The sequence below is a fragment of the Salvia miltiorrhiza genome, chromosome 6 (assembly GCF_028751815.1).
Source record: "Salvia miltiorrhiza cultivar Shanhuang (shh) chromosome 6, IMPLAD_Smil_shh, whole genome shotgun sequence".
Lineage (NCBI taxonomy): Eukaryota > Viridiplantae > Streptophyta > Magnoliopsida > Lamiales > Lamiaceae > Salvia > Salvia miltiorrhiza.
Window position 1 is genome coordinate 42,362,447 of NC_080392.1, and position 17,126 is coordinate 42,379,572.

Below are 17,126 nucleotides of genomic sequence, written 5' to 3' on the forward strand. Positions count from 1 at the left end.
CATAAAGTGAGTATTTTTACCCCACTATAATCCAATTTTTTGCAGATTCAGTATCTCTCATATTTGACATCAATGTATACTTCTTGTAATATAAAAAAAATAAAATTAAAAATTTAAATAAAAACTCTAAATTAAGGTATTCGTGTTATAATATAATATTACTAAGAGGGCTCAAAAATTCACTATTATGTATATTATGCAACAAAAAAATATTATGAAACACATGGAGTAATTAGCCGCCGGAAGTTCATAGCCGCTGACCAGTAGCCGTGTATATTTTTGACCGCCGGCTACTGTTCACGGCTATGAATTTCCGGCGGCTAATTGTTTCATTGGTTTCTGAATATTTTTTTGTTGCATAATATACATAATAGTGAAATTTTTAGTCCTCTTACTAATGTTTTTATAACGCAAACGTAAGCTAATTTTTTTATAAATTTTCAAACATACAGTATACATTAGATTGTGAAAGTGACGTGAGTTGGGCAATTATTGTCTCTTCATCACATTTTTAACTTGTGAAATTGACGTGAGTTAGACATTTTACAAAAACCGAAGCATGTCAGGTCTGCTTTTCCAAAAAACCAAACATGTCGGCTTTGACTTTTTGGACTTTGGCTTGGGTGGGTACTTTTGTAAGACAAGTTATAAAAGTGGGTACTTTCGCCTATTCACAATAAAAATTAAGTGATATTTTTCAATTACTGCACCAAATATAAATATTAAATATAATTTATAAATACAAAAAATAAACTATCAATAATTCAACAGAAATAATAAAGACGTAATATTATATACTTAAAGGGAGGGGGGGGGGTTTAATATACAACATATAAAATCGTTTATCTTTATTAATAAAATAAAGAATAGTCTAAAATTTAGGGGAACCTTTTAAATGTGCGAAAATATTGAACATAATTGAGTGAAATAAACAGTTGAGCACTTACAATTCTTTTATATACAAATTGCCTTCAATTATTTATTATAATCACAAAATTGTTATTAAATTGGCGAAAAAATTAATTGTTGATTTATTTTTTTCTGAAGATAAATTAATGAAATCGCTATAGCCAATACGTAATCCTACGGCTGTTGAGAGTGAAAACTAACATTTAAGCAATTTTTAGAATTCACCACCCAGAAACAAAAATCACAACAGAATAGGAGTATAATTTAAGTAACCATGTCAACATTAACAGCCAAATATGTGAAGTTATTATACATGCACACTCGAATTTGGATGCTAAATCATGATGCAATAATAATAACAATAATAATACCAACGGAAGCTAAATAATTTGCAGATTCCATCGATATCTAAACATCAGCTGAAAATCATATGCAACATAAAACTGTGAATGCATAGAAGGCAAACCCATGACCAAAGCCTTTAAATACCATGGGCAAAGACTAAATCCGTGTATTATTATTAGCTTTACTACTTAATAAAGAACTTGTGTTATATAGGATTAGTCCCTTGAAAAGTGAAGACACAAAATTCTTTTCATAAGGCCTATTATAAATAACTTCCTGGCATCAAAACACAAATAACTTAGTTAAACGAATTCACAATAAAATCAAGTCCCTGCAACTTCTACAACACATTTTCAACATTTTTGCTATCAAACACCATTGCTATCTACAAATCTATATCGTTTACATAGGAAATTTTCCGAGAAGCAGCCACATTTGGCTGAGACTTTGTTAAAAGAAAGGTGTAGAGAGATACCAAACTTACTAGACAAGCAGCAGAAAGAAAACCACCAAAAACCCTAACTCTAGCACTAGATGTATTTAGCAGCACCATTTCTTGAAATTAAAATCTTCCAGTAAAAGAAATGGTGCTGGTTCTATCCATCTCTTCTCAACTATAGAAGATTAACAGTTAAGAGGGTGTTTGACTAAGCTTATTAGCTCCTTAAAATAACTTATAAGCTTGTTTAATTGCTTATAAGCACTTGAAAAGTATTTGACAAAATAAACTCCTAAACAACTTATAAACTGCAAAAATAAGCTCCACCTAATAAGTTCCTCAGTTTTCTCTCTATAGTTATAATCTCAAACTCAAAATTTCATATGCAAGCTCAACAGTATAAGAAATGCATTCATAGATATTGAATTATACGAGCCTATTCGTCAACTAAGCACATCGCATATTGAATCCACCAAACATAACACGACCAAAACAGCATTGCATAATAACCCACAACAACAAAGATGAATTCCAACTGACAGACAAGGCATTAAAGAAGTCACCAACGCATTTTCCCTAATCCATCCACAGCATAACAATAACGAACGAGCCCAAAAAAATATCAAAAATAAATAAGAGAAATAACCTAATTCCAAATCGAGCTTCGTATAGAATTCACAAATCTCAACATAAATCATACATCATAATTATCATCATCGCATCGATTATGTAATTCAGCAATAAGAGTCAGTGGATCCTAAGCGAAAGAAAACATGGCATGATAGGGAAGAACAAAAAGAAGCCGACCACATCTAGAAGCCGAGCTTGGTGCGGCGCCAGTGGCGGCGCTTGGCGTTGTAGCGGATGGTGTTGTCGGTACGCATCCGGATCCAGTAGGGGATGGGCCTGTTTTGCCTCTGTTTCTTCGCCAGCTTCTTCTTTATCATGAAGGTCTTGTGAGACGGCTGCCAATTCAATAATTACACTAATAATTAGCGAGAGAATGCAGTTTCAATAGGAAAAGTTATACGTGAAATAAGGAGAGAGCAAGAGAGAGATGGAGGGAAAGAGAAATCCGAACCATGGTCGATTCCCGACGGCTGCTGCGAGGTCTGTTCTTCTAGGGTTTGCAACGGCGGCGGCAGGGGCGTCCTGTGAGCGGCAGCTATGTAGAAACCCTCGTTTCTATTTCGATATATATGGACCATTAATTTTATTATTATTTTTATTGTTTAGCTAATTGGAAATTGCAAATAAAATAATACTTCCTTCATCCCGCGAATCTTAAATCAATTTTTTTGGGCACCGGAATTAAAAAAATATTCCCTCCGTCCCATTAATAGTGTCCCACTTTTCTTTTTGGGTTGTCTCATTAGTAGTGTCTCATTCCCTTTATGGCACTATCCTCTATCTTTATACCTAATATTTAAATAATTTTCGCCAACCAATTTTATCTACTTTCTACATGTTTCTTAATCTCCGTACCCAAAAGAAATCATACAAGGAAATGACTCAAGATTCGTGGGACTGCCGAAAAAAGAAAATGACTCAAGACTCGTGGCACGGAGGTAATAGTAAAATTCAAATAATGGTGAAATCTGAGCAGTGATAATTTTTTTTTATGTTCATGAAAAAATGTTCTAATTTGTTATTTTAGTAATAATTTATACTAATTTAATTAATTTTTTTTCACTTTTCTTAATTATGAATCTCTTTCTCCTTTCACTAAATAAACAATATCAATTTTTTTTGAAAAAATTGTGTCTCACTCCCTTAGGACATACTCCCTCTGTCCCATTCCAAATGTCTCATTTTCTATTTTGAGTTGTCCCACTCTAAATGTCTCATTTCCTTTTTTGGCAATACTTGATATTTAAATAATTTTCATCAACTCACTTTATCTACTTTATACACACTTCTTATTTTTCGTGCAAAAAAATGAGATATTTAGAGCGGGACAGAGGGAGTACTTTTTTTTTTGAGAAACCTTAGGACATATTTTCATAGACACATGAAGTAACCTTTTGTAGCTATTTATTAAAAACAAAAAACTTTGAATTTAGCGCTTATAGTTGTGTTGTTGTATTTAAGGATGTCAATTAAGCCAATTCATTTAAATTTTAGAATTGTTCGATTTTTTTTTCTTTTAAGCTTATAAATGTTCAATCCTAGCTTTAAATTATGGAGTTTCGGGCTAATTCTTTGAGTCAAAAGATTTATGAAAAAAAAAATCTTTATAAAAAATTTAATTGAAGATTCGACTAAAATATATCACTCCAAACTAAGAATCAATTATTCCAAAATCTGATTAAATATATAAAAAATAATGAAATATTGTTGTTACATAATATTCAATCTCAAATTCTCTTGTGAGACCAAATATCACCTCAATCAACCCGTGAAGTGGATTCGGTGTCAAAAATATAGTACTCCCTCCGTCCGCCAAAATTATGTAAAATTGCTTGGGCACGGGATTTAATAAAATTGGTGATGATTTTGATGTAGTGGAGAAAGGGTCCCACCACTTTATGAGATGTGTGGTTGAAATTGAATTTTGAGTGGGGTTTTTTGTAAATAAAGAGTGTTAGTAAGAATAAAATATTAAAGAGGATGGTGGGACCATTGCCATAAAAGGAAAGTGGCATAATTTTGGCGGACGCCAAATATAGTAATTTTTACATAATCTTGGCGGACGGAGGGAGTAGTATAAGTTAATCTTTTCTCTCATCAAACCCTAATGTTCAGTCACAACCCACGCTCTCCCCATCTCCTTCTCTCCCTTTTCTCCCCTCCTACGTGCGTCGTCGCGCCTCCTTCGCTGAGGCGGAGCTCTTCCACATAAAGCAACGTTCGCGGTGGCGGCTGTCGTGCCACACCTTCAACGCCTTTGACGTCACCGACACCGTCAAATCCACCCGTCGCCATAAGCAACACATGTGGATCCATCACCACGATAATAATTAGGCCGTTTACCCCATGAGCCGTCGTTAAAATTAACGCCGACTAATGATGCAAACAACTTGATTATCGACAACTTGTTTTTCAATATCTCTCGATATTTTCCTAAATTCGTATATTCATTTTTTGCTATCCAAAGCAATTTATTTAAATAAAACATGCTTAAAATAAATAAATTATGCTCAAATTCAACGAACGACAAATTCATAAGATAATAATGATGTTAAAAAGTTGAATTCTTACTTGGTTTGAAGAAGAAGCCATAGCTGTAACTTACCACATGATTGTCTCTAGCCATCAAATTCACACTGTCACCAATTTACTTGGTTCATTTTACCTTTATTTTTCTCTTTTGTGTTTGTAGCCGTGAGAGCAACCAAAACTTTTTTTAAAAAAATAGTGTGTTTGTAACCATCGACAACACCATTATTTAACCTAAAGCCCTAGCTATTCTCTCTCCAATTCCCACTATATGTCAAATTCCTCTCTTTAATCTCGCTTGTCAATAAAGTGGTCAATTTTGTTTGTATTGTAAATGGATATAATCTTATAATATAATATGATATTGTAGTCGTGAATTTTGGGTCAAAATATTACTCCCTCCGTCCCAATATTGTTGGTCACATTCTTTTCGGCACGAATATTAAGAAATTGAGTGTTATGTTTTAATTGAGTGTGGCCCACCAAAATTAATAAGTTAATTAAGGGGGAAAAAAGGTGGAAATCCGGAGCTGCTTTTTCTTCTCTGCGCTACTTCTTCTTCTCACCTTCTTCTCCGGCAACAGCGACACCGCCGACGACATCGACGACCCCAAAATCAGACACTCACAAGGTGCAACCATCGCCTCTTTGCCCCTCTGAATCTCTCCCTCGCTATGCGCAACCATCCCGCCTTCACCCTCCTGAATCGCCCCTCTATTTCTCCTCCAAACCAGACACCCAAATCACACACCCAAAAACTGAAAAACAGAGCCCAAAATCGCACACACAAAAATTGAAAAGCGGACCCCAAAATCACACACCCAAAAACTGAAAAATAAACACCAAATTGCATATCCCAAATTGCAAATTGCAAATCAAATCTGCACAAAGTATGACAACCGATTCAAGAAGATGCAGAGGAAAATAACCATTGGTGGCGGCGCAAGAAATAGGGATCTCCCAAATCACTATCATCCTTCTAAAAAACTACCAATTCACTTAGTTCAAAACCCTAATTACGATTACAAACTCCAGCGACGCAAGAAATAGGGATCTCTGTACCGAAGGAGGCGGCGGCGTCGTGGCTGGAATTGCTGCGGGAGATAACTTTGATTGCAGACCAGAGAGGCGGCGACAATGGGGTCGCGGCGCAGACATAGGGAGATGCGAGAGGAGGCGGCGGCGGCCGGAGGGCGAGAAGCGGCGGCGACCATGGGGGTGGCATTCCGCCGGAAAAGAAGAGAGAAGGGTGAAACGGCTGCTGCGTGTGTTTGTGTGTGAATATGGTGTGCGTGTGTGTTTATTTTAAACATGATTTAGGGTTTAATTAGTAACTTAATTAATAGCTCTAATTAAGTTAAATTATTGCTTATTTTAGAAAGTGGTCATAAATAATGCGACACACCAAAAAGGAAATGTAGCCAACAATATTGGGACGGAGGGAGTACATGTTTGTAGCCGTGTAACAAACAAAGTAGTATCTAGAAAAAAAAAGGATTGTACCCGTGAATTTAGGTTCTAAAAAAATAAATTCATAAAGTAATAAAATCCTGTTAATTTGTGCTTGACTTTGACATTAAATACACTTTTTCACTCAAATGTGTAAGACTACCCACAGTCGTGACACTCATCCAACCCAACTTTACTCCATTTTTTAATAAAATATTCATTTATCTCTCATCCACCTATACAACCCACAACCTAATATAATTTTTACTCTCAATGGTGACACCAACTCAACCTACATATTTTTTTCCTTTCACTTTATTTTTAAATTATCTAATATTTAAAATAAAATATAAATTCAAATTAAATATTTATTTATTATATTTAATAAAATAAAATAAATATTAAAAAAATTGTAATCATATTATAATTAAACATTGTCATATATTATAATTGATATTTAACTCAATCACAAAGGAAGATTACAAGAATTAAACACATAACTGAAATTAAATATATCAAAGTACAATACGTGAAACTTAAAAATACAACTAGAAAATGCAAATTACATATTTAATTGTCAGTGCCAAATTTTTCCCATATGTGCTCAATCAAATCACCTTGAAGAGTCCTATGAGCTTCTCTATTGCGAAGTTGATCTCTATTAGTCATATAAGCAGACAAGCTCGCAATATGTTCAGTAAAATAGCGGAAATGTTCATCATCTTCTGTTTGTACTCTTGTAGGTGTATCCATAAAAAAAAATTCTGTTGGATCATAATAATTTTGATAGGTATCTCGTTTATCATCGACTATCATAGTATGCATGATGATACAAGCCATCATAATTTTTCCCATCAAAACTTTGTCCCAAACAAGACATGGGAATCGTAGAAATGCAAATCGAGCTTGTAGAACTTCAAATGCTCGCTCAACATCTTTTCGGACATTCTCTTAGTGTTGAGCGAACAACTTGTGTTTGCGGATCTGTGGGGAAGTAATTGACTTGACAAATACAGCCTATGAAGGGTATATACCATCGGTTATATAATATGCCCTATCATAATGACGACCATTCACTACGTAATTAAGCTTTGGTGCTCGACTTTCTAAGACATCATTAAAAATAGGAGATCGATGGAGAACATTGATAGCATTACACGAACTTTGTGTTCCAAAGAACGCATGCCATATCTACAAGTCGTATGAAGTAACAACTTTCAAAATGATCGTTGGTGTTCCACTTCTCCTTGTATATTGACCGGCCCAAGCATTAATATTGTCAATCATGCCTGGGAAACCACGTTGTTCTCCAACGTAGAGCAGCCTTGCCAAATCTTGTTCATTAAACCTTCTGAGATACGTACCACCGAAGCAAGAAATAACACCTTCCATAAAATGGACTAAAGCATCTCTTGTCGAAGATGAACTCATTCGTAAATACTCATCGACAACATCGGAAGATGTCCCATACACCAACACTCGCATGGCTCCAGTACATTTCTGCAATGATGAAAGACCTACTCTGTCGGTGGCATCTCGTCTATGTTGAAAAAACTTATCATTAGCAGTAACAGCTTCCATTATTCGAATGGATATAGCAATTTCTGCATGCGAAATCTCCGTCGGAAGAGCTCTGGCGTATACGTTGGGTTGTCACTAAAGTAGTCGTTGATCAAACGCTCTGCACCAAACTCGCGTTCCATATCACAATATCTCCTGTTGGTTGTTGAAATTTGATGTCCTGCAATCAGATTATGATTGTTTAGGATCATAATCTGGATGATGTTATCAAATTGACAATTTTGTTGATAAACTCGTTCTTTCCATTCATCAAGTTCGTTGGAATGGGAAACATCAGAACTTGAGTCTGAATCAACTGAAGAGTTTTCATTGACAAACATATTTGTATGATAAATGAGAAAATAATAGGGTAAATGTGTACTTGAGCAAAGAGTGAAAGTTTAGTGTTTTATTGAGATATGTTTCATCTGACATTTATAGAATACATATTAAGATGGGGGATAAGATAGCTAGATTTGAATTGATACGGTTGCATGTGATCTAGTATGTCAAAAATGACATATGCATATGAATTGGAAATAATGTTATGTCAGTATTAGACAAAGACATATGATTATGACAAATGCATGTGAATTGGACAAATGCTTTGTCAGAATTGGCTAAATGCTTTGAGAAGCTAAACGGATCTAATGCTATTCAATTTTAGATGAAATACATTTCTTCATTAATTAAACATAAAATGGGTACATAATACAATTTGCCAAAACTAAAATCCCACAAATAGAAAGCACACAAATAAAAAGTACATAAACTAAAATTACATAGAAAGTACATGATTAAAATACATTCACTTCCAAACACAATTTTAATTAGTTGAAGTTTCATCTCTTCGTCTTCTGGAGATAAGTGCTCTTTCGACAACAATTAAAGTAACATTTTTTCTTTCATCTTTATTGCGTTTCTTTGCAACTTCTCGCGCTCTAGTTCGATTCGAGTCTTTATTAACTCAGCTTCGGCATCTATAGTGAGTCTCATTGCACGAATTTCTGCAGCAATAGCAGATTCATAAGTAGATTCATATTGTGAGACCTTACCTTTTCCTTTCCTTTTTGTCTTATCTCTACCAATGGGACGAGTCGCAGTTGACTGTTTAGATGTTGGAGTTTCTGGATTAGAAGAGATAGAAAATACCCCATCTTCCGAAGTCTTTGATCTTTTCGAACAGCCACCACTTTGCTGGTCATCAACATCTTCACTTTAACAACGAAAAACATGTGTGGTATCATGCACATTCCACTTGGGATGTTTACTCATAACTTCATTGAATACAACCAAGTCTAGAAACTCGCTTCCACCTGCTTCGTAAATGGAATGAGCTTCTTTCTCAACATCGTTGTCGCTTATCCCACTCTTTCTTCGAGCGTTTGCTTCCCTGCAAGCAGCAACCCATTTGTTTCCATTTTCATTAAGACGTTTCCAGCGACCTTTCATCGATTCAATGTTTCGTTCGTTGAGCTCATTCGGATTTTCTACTTGAATGTCGTGATACAATTTATGAACACGTGCCCAAAGCGATTCCCCCTTTTGATTTTTTCCTCGAACGCTATCTTCGCTAGCATAGATTCAAGATGACATAAGGACTACATCTTCTTTCACATACCAAGCTACATTTTTTGCCCCTTTCTGATTTTTGTTTGGGCGTTGAACACCCATAAACAAAATTACGGGAGACATTTTTTGGTGTGAAAATTCTTTGAGATGTAAGAATCCGACTTAGATTTGGAGAAAATTGAGATTCATAAAATTGAAATTTTGATTGATTTTCGAAATTTGGAAAAAAAAATGAGGAGTCAGATAAGATGAAAATTTTGCAGAATCTTGAGGGTTAGGATAACCTTGAGAATTTTGATGATTTTGAAAATTTGGATAAAAATAATTGGGATGATTTGGAGCTATAACTTAAAATGGAAACAAATCTGTGAGGAAAAAATTTAACGAAATGTGAAATGAAGAAAGAGAGAGGTTTGGTTTATGTGTGAAAATCTACTGAAATTAAGTTATATTTATAGAGCTAAAAATAATAAAAAATTTAATATAATTTTAATATATTTTTTATAAAGGAAAATCATTATAAATTTTTTATCTATCATAGATTTATAATATATAATACACCAATCAGAATAAGACATGTGGCAAAATGAGATAAAAGGAGGGAGGGGTGACCTGGGGCGGCAAAACTCCCAGGTCATGCTGCGTGACTTTCCATTTATTTTTAATTGCCAAGAGTTTTGTCTTATTTGCATGACCTTGAATGAAAGTCACCGTTGTGGCTGGTGTAAGAGGTGTAAAAAATATGTTGAAAAAGTACAAACATGATTGAGACATTAAAGGTAAGAATGATACTTCATAGTATTACTTTGAGTAGATTTATAATGTTAATTATAAGGGTGTAGTTAACTTATCAAATTAAGTAGTTTAAATTCTCATCCTATTTAAAATATTTTAATCTATATTACATTAAAGTAAAGAAATGATTATGAAAGGCAGCAAGAAAAACAGACGCTGTGCATACAACTCTAATTAATGATTTTAATTAGAAAAATAAATTTAGGTAAATATTTTATGATTATAAATATACATATCCTTTTTAGTGAATTTTAACTCAATATAATCCATCATTTTTAAAAGCATTTAACTTAAAACTGTATTAACTTTTGAAAGATTTCATTTAAATTTTATCTTTTTTTTGAGTGAGTTTTCACATAGTTTTTAGTAATTTTATTAACCTAGATAATCGTATAAAAAAATAGATCGACTTAGATTATTGATTGAGGGAGTAATTTTTATTTTATTTTTCTCTTATTAAAAAAAGAAAAAAAAAATTAGCCTCCGCGGTGGCCGGTGGCCGGCCCATCTCTTCACCTCCAGCACGAAGTCGAGTCTGGGGATCGATTCTCACTCCAAGAGAGTGACCACTCTCTGCTCCCGCCGCCGTTTCTGTTGAAAATAACACTACAAAAGTCAAGATTATCATTCTACAGAAGTCAAGATTAGCAACAGCAAAAGTCAGAAAGAGGAGCAGCGGTGCATTTATTTATCAGTCAAATATTTACCACGGATCCCTTAATCATAGGGATCCTGGTATGACTTTAGAAATGTAATACATTATAAATGATGATTGTATTCTTCAGAAATGATAAGAAATACAAGAAACACAATTCCATCTATCATTCTCTCTTACTATGACGATATGATATTTTAACATGGTATCAGAGCAGGCATGATTCTGGGAACTCATAAATCATTCATCACGGTTCCAAAATACCTCAAAACAATCAAGGCAACAAAAGAAAAAAAAAATGTCAGAAAGAGAAAGACAGTTGAGTTGAATGGCTAAAGTCGAGGCTTCCGAATCAGCGGTCATACAATCATCCGTCTTTGCGAGCCCCACCTCCTCCCCACCGGCCCTCAGCACAGTGGTGGAGGAAATCTGGGCGGCGTGGAAGCGCGGTGGGAAAATCACGGTGTACGGCGTGGGGCGCGAAGGGCTAATGACCCACTGCGTATTCGACATGACCACTCCTCCCATCGCGCCGCCGGACCTCCTGATCGCCTCCGCCGGCCCGGGAGGTTTCTCCACCGTGGACGCCATATGCGGCGTGGGCAGGAGCGCCGGCGCTTGGGTGGTGCTCCTGACAGCTCAGTCCTCATCGGTGAAGTGCGGCAGCGTGAGCGTGGTGGTCGCGGATCCGACGTCCCCGGCCGGGCAGAAGGGAGGGGAGAAGTGTGAGAGGGAGACGGATGGAGAAGGGAGGGGAAAAGTGAGAGGAAGGAAATTAGGTATAGGGTTTGGTGTTTTCACACTAAACCCTCATTCTTCTCTTTATTTGCAAAAGATACCCCACCTTTTAAAAGTTGCCCCCCTAAGTTCCAATAAAATACGAAAGCTACCCCGAGGTTTTATTAAATTGCAGAACTTACCCCATCTTATGCAAACTGCCACCCTAAGTTTTCAAAAATTACAAAAACACCCCAATCTTCTACATAATACTAAAATCACTCCTCAATTATGTAGAAATTCCCTAAATTTTTCCGCTGCATATCAAACCTCGTGTGATAATAGAAATAGAGAGGAAGGGTGGATTTTTGATTGTGGAGCTACTGATACGATGACCTTTGATAAAACTGATATTATTAAGTCATCAACATCCCACCGAACACATGTTCAAACTGCTAGTGGTGATTTAACTCATGTTGAAGGAGCCGGAACTATAGAAATTTCAAAAACTCTTCGTCTCTCAAATTGTCTATATGTTCCATCTCTTTCTCATAAACTGTTGTCTATTAGTCATGTTACAAAAGAGCTCAATTGTACCATGATAATGCATCCCCACTTCTGTTTTCTTCAGGATATCGGGACGGGGGAGATTATTGGGCGTGGCACTGAGCGGGATGGATTGTACTATGTGGATGAGATAGCTCAACAAGGCAAGGTGATGCTGGCTCACGGAACTGCTGACCGAGAAGCCTGGCTTTGGCACCGTCGGTTAGGGCATCCATCCATGGGGTATCTTAAGCTTTTATTTCCTAAATTAATAAAAAATAATGAGACTTTATCTTGTGAAACTTGTGTTTTAGCTAAAAGCCACCGAAAATCTTTTAAGCCTAATGACACACAAGTGAACTCCATATTTTCTCTTGTTCATTCTGATGTTTGGGGTCCTTCACCTGTTGTGGGAGGTCAAGGTTTTAGATATTTTCTACTCTTTATTGATGATTGCACTAGGATGACATGGATGTATTTTCTCAAAAATAAATCTCAAGTTTTTGAAAAGTTCACTCATTTCTTTAAAATGATTCAAACTCAATTTCAAAAACATATCCAGACCCTTAGAACCGATAATGGGGGGGAGTTTGTCAATCGATCCATGCAAGACTTCTGTCAACAAAGAGGGATAATTCATCAAACCACTTGTTCCCATACTCCCGAACAAAACGGTGTTGCTGAACGAAAAAATAGAATTCTCCTTGAAATGACCCGTGCTATGATGCTTGAGTCTAAGGTACCCACCCACTTCTGGCCTGAAGCTGTCGCCACCTCTGTTTACCTCATAAATAGCCTTCCCACCAGAACCCTCCAGCTTCAAACTCCTTTACAGAAATTATCCACTCTTTCTGATATACCTCTCGCTCTTACTCTTCAACCTCGAGTTTTTGGTAGTTCCGTATTCGTTCATATTCCCAAGCATGAACGGACTAAACTCTCTCCTTGTGCCATTAAGTGTGTGTTTGTCGGGTATGGTGTTAACCAAAAGGGGTATAGATGTTACAATCCTAAAACCCGTCAAATCACAACCACCATGAACTGCGACTTTCTTGAAACTGAGTATTTTTACAGTACCCACCTTAACAGTCAGGGGGAGAGTGAGAAAGAGAGTGAGATCGACGACCTGTTAAGTTGGTTACCAATGCCAGGCCCAGAAGCAGATCCAACAGAAAAAGTTAGCCTTGCCACCGAGCATGTTTCATCCACTCCAGAACAATCTAGTCCATTGCGTGAGCCTATATCTTCTCCGCCTCCGATATCTGAGGTAAGAGCTTCTGAACCTACTATTGTGACTTCTGATTATGCTGATCATATTTCTCGAGTCATTGAAGAAGAACAGGAGAATAATACAGTAGATGGAGATACTGGAAGATATGTGCTACCACCCAGGAGCAATCGGGGTGTACCTCCTAAACGGTATACCCCAGAGAAGATTCCTAGGAATTCCCGATACTCAGTTGGGAATATCGCCAAGGGAAACTTGTCCAAAAATGCCACAGCCTATGAAGCGGCCTTATATGATGAGGAGATTCCACAAACAGCAGAGCAAGCCCTGAAGATCGAGCATTGGAGAAATGCTATGAAGAAAGAGATAGGGGCCCTGAACCGGAATCACACATGGGAGAAGTGTCGGTTGCCGAAAGGGAAGAAAACTGTGGGATGCAGATGGGTTTTCACAATCAAACGAAAACCCGATGGATCTATTGAGCGATACAAAGCTCGGCTGGTTGCAAAAGGCTACACACAAACATATGGGATCGACTATGCAGAAACCTTTTGGCCTGTTGCAAAAATGAACACTGTCAGGGTGCTCCTCTCCATTGCTGCAAACAAAGATTGGGATCTTCATCAGTTTGATGTTACAAATGCCTTTCTTCATGGTGAGCTTGAAGAAGAACGGGAGGTATACATGGAAGCACCCCAAGGTTTTTCAGATGAGTTCGAAGAAGGGGAGGTATGCAGATTAAAAAAGACTTTATATGGGCTCAAACAGTCTCCCAGAGCTTGGTTTGGAAGATTCACCACAGCTATGAAGAAGTTCGGGTACCAGCAAAGCAATTCCGACCACACCTTATTCTTGAAGAAACGAGGTGATCTTATTTCTTGCTTAGTCATTTACGTTGATGACATGATCATAACAGGAGATGACTTAGAAGAAATTCAGAAGTTGAAAGAAAATCTTTTCAAAGAGTTCGAAATGAAGGACTTAGGAAAACTAAAATTGAAGTTCTCAGATCAAAGAAGGGGATCTTCATCAACCAGAAGAAGTATACTCTAGATCTCCTAGCTGAAACTGGGATGCTAGATTGCAAGCCAGCAGAAACTCCTATTATCGTAAATCATGGGCTACAAATTGTGGAAGGAGCTCAGTTAGCCGATCGAGGACAATATCAGTGTCTGGTAGGGAAACTAATCTATCTTTCCCATACTCGACCTGACATTGCTTATGCTGTTGGTGTTGTTAGTCAATTCATGCACCAACCACAGGCTGACCACATGGAAGCTGCGCTCAGAATTGTGAGATATTTGAAAAAGACTTTTGACTATGGAGTGCTGTTCAAAAAGACTGGACACCTTGAGATACAAGCTTACACCGATGCTGACTGGGCAGGAAACCCGAATGACAGAAAGTCAACAGCTGGATACTTTGCATTTGTAGGAGGAAATCTTGTCTCATGGAGAAGTAAGAAACAAAAGGTGGTTGCTCTCTCAAGTGCAGAATCAGAATTCAGAGGAATCAAAAGTGGGTTAACTGAAGTCCTTTGGCTAAGAAGATTGTTGATGGAATTAGGCCTTCACCCAACAAAGACGTGCCAAATGTACTGCGACAACAAGGCTGCCATCAGCATATCTGAGAACCCAGTTCAACATGATAGAACTAAACATGTCGAAGTGGATAGGCACTTTATCAAGGAAAAGATTGAAGAAAAGATTGTGGAGCTCCCGTTTGTGAGGTCCGAAGATCAGCTCGCTGATATCCTAACCAAGGCTGTGGACTTCAAAAGTTTTTCAGAAGTTCTCTCCAAGTTGAGTATCGGAAATCCCGTCACTCAACTTGAGGGGGAGTGTTGAAAATAACACTACAAAAGTCAAGATTATCATTCTACAGAAGTCAAGATTAGCAACAGCAAAAGTCAGAAAGAGGAGCAGCGGTGCATTTATTTATCAGTCAAATATTTATCACGGATCCCTTAATCATAGGGATCCTGGTATGACTTTAGAAATGTAATACATTATAAATGATGATTGTATTCTTCAGAAATGATAAGAAATACAAGAAACACAATTCCATCTATCATTCTCTCTTACTATGACGATATGATATTTTAACAGTTTCATCCTTTAAACTAGCGCCAAAATCATCCTTTCCCGTCGGTGAGAAACTCCAGTGTTCCCCTCTCATATCTGCCGGCAGCTACAATTTCATAATTACAAAATTCATCCTGTTCCTGTTCTGCGTTTCGAATCCGCTTATGGCGGCTGCCTCTATCCTGAAATTAGGGCTTTCACGCGCCTATCCCTCCCCTCACCGCCGCCTGCCATCGGAGCACTCAAATTTTCACATTCTCGATTTTGCGCGTCGGCAGTTCTCGCCACATCCAAAGTCGATCACGGGATCGCCTTGGGCGGACTTTTGAAATAAACTTTCTGACCCAATCGTTTGAATTCTGGGAATGTTTGGCGCAATACGTCTCAAAACTTGTACTTGTAGTTGATTTGTGAAATAAACTCATCGATTGGTAAAAGTCTCATCGATTATGTATATTCTTGGGTTTAGCAAATGCAGGGAGCGTGCTTTTGCCGAAGATTGAAGTTTGTTTACAGTGAAGCTAGCTTTGCCCAGGGAATTGGAAATCGTTTGGGAAGGTAATGAATAGCTTCATACAAACAACGGTGCAGACTGCAGAGTTTGAATTTGATAATCTGGTAAGATTTACATTCCCCCTTATCAGTGATTCTTGAACAACCAGCACGAAATTTATAACATTTTTAGAAACTGATAAGAATCGGTTACTCTTAACAGATGAATGGCGCCAAATGTTATTTAAATCTTGGTCAACGTATGGCATTCTTATCGGTGGACAAGGTAGATATTCTTTTTTTTGAGGAAGACAAGGTAGATATTCTACTCAAAAGTCTTCGAGGCACACGGTTTGTCCTCTCCCTCTCTCTCACTAAATTTCCAAGATAGCAACTTGTGATGAAGCTTCCAAGGAGATTACGTGTGTTCATACTAGATCATCTGGCGATTCTGGTCAATGGATATGAACCTTAGAAAACAATTGCTCATGAAAATGAAAACAACGACTGTTGACTATATCTATTTCCATTGTTAATTATTGGCAAAAGGTGTGGATTATACCTCCATTCACGCCTTGATGCCCATCATCCATCTGCTTCACAACAACAACACTAATGGAACCATGAACCTCTGTCGTTTTTCAGTTGGTCTACTATTTATCTGCTTCCAAATCACAATCACATCCGGCAGCAATGAACCAACTCACACCACAGGTGATGTCTCCATTAATTGTGGCTCAACTGGAACTTATGCAGCACGCAGCACAAGGGAATGGCTGGGAGATGTACGATCAAGATTTTCTTCAGGGCTGGAAATAAGTGGCTCGTCAACATTCTCAACTGTAGTCCACAGTTGGGCCTCTGCTGATCCAATTCCCCACCAGACTGCGCGCCTCTCGCGTTCCAAGTTCTCATACTCATTTCAAGTGAATGCAGGTCAGAAAGTTATTCGCCTTCACTTTAATCCCACAACATATAGAGGTTTTAAAGGGTTGAAAGACTTATTCACTGTTGAAGCCGGTTCTTTCACTTTGCTCAGTAATTTTAGCGCTTCCATCACAGCTGAGGCTCTTGGTGTGAATACTTTTGCCAAAGATTTCTGTTTGGATATACCGGAAAACCAACGGCTGAACATAGTTTTCTCGGCTGAAAGTAGTCCATCATATTCACTAGATA

The 17,126-nt window shown here is 37.3% G+C and overlaps 2 protein-coding genes across 2 annotated transcripts; both read right to left on the reverse strand.

Moving 5' to 3' along the window:
* Positions 1-2,340: 2,340 nt before the first annotated feature.
* LOC130989695 (60S ribosomal protein L39-3) lies at positions 2,341-2,931 on the reverse strand. The gene is made up of 2 exons (XM_057913761.1): positions 2,775-2,931; positions 2,341-2,658 (listed from the first exon to the last, which is right to left on the reverse strand). Exons 1-2 carry the CDS (start codon positions 2,775-2,777, stop codon positions 2,506-2,508), a joined length of 156 nt encoding a protein of 51 aa, XP_057769744.1. The 5' UTR covers positions 2,778-2,931; the 3' UTR covers positions 2,341-2,505.
* Positions 2,932-7,492: 4,561 nt separating this feature from the next.
* Positions 7,493-9,313, reverse strand: LOC130990978 (uncharacterized). Its single transcript, XM_057915187.1, has 3 exons — positions 9,133-9,313; positions 7,946-8,042; positions 7,493-7,841 (listed from the first exon to the last, which is right to left on the reverse strand). Exons 1-3 carry the CDS (start codon positions 9,311-9,313, stop codon positions 7,493-7,495), a joined length of 627 nt encoding a protein of 208 aa, XP_057771170.1.
* Between the last annotated feature and the right edge of the window lie 7,813 nt (positions 9,314-17,126).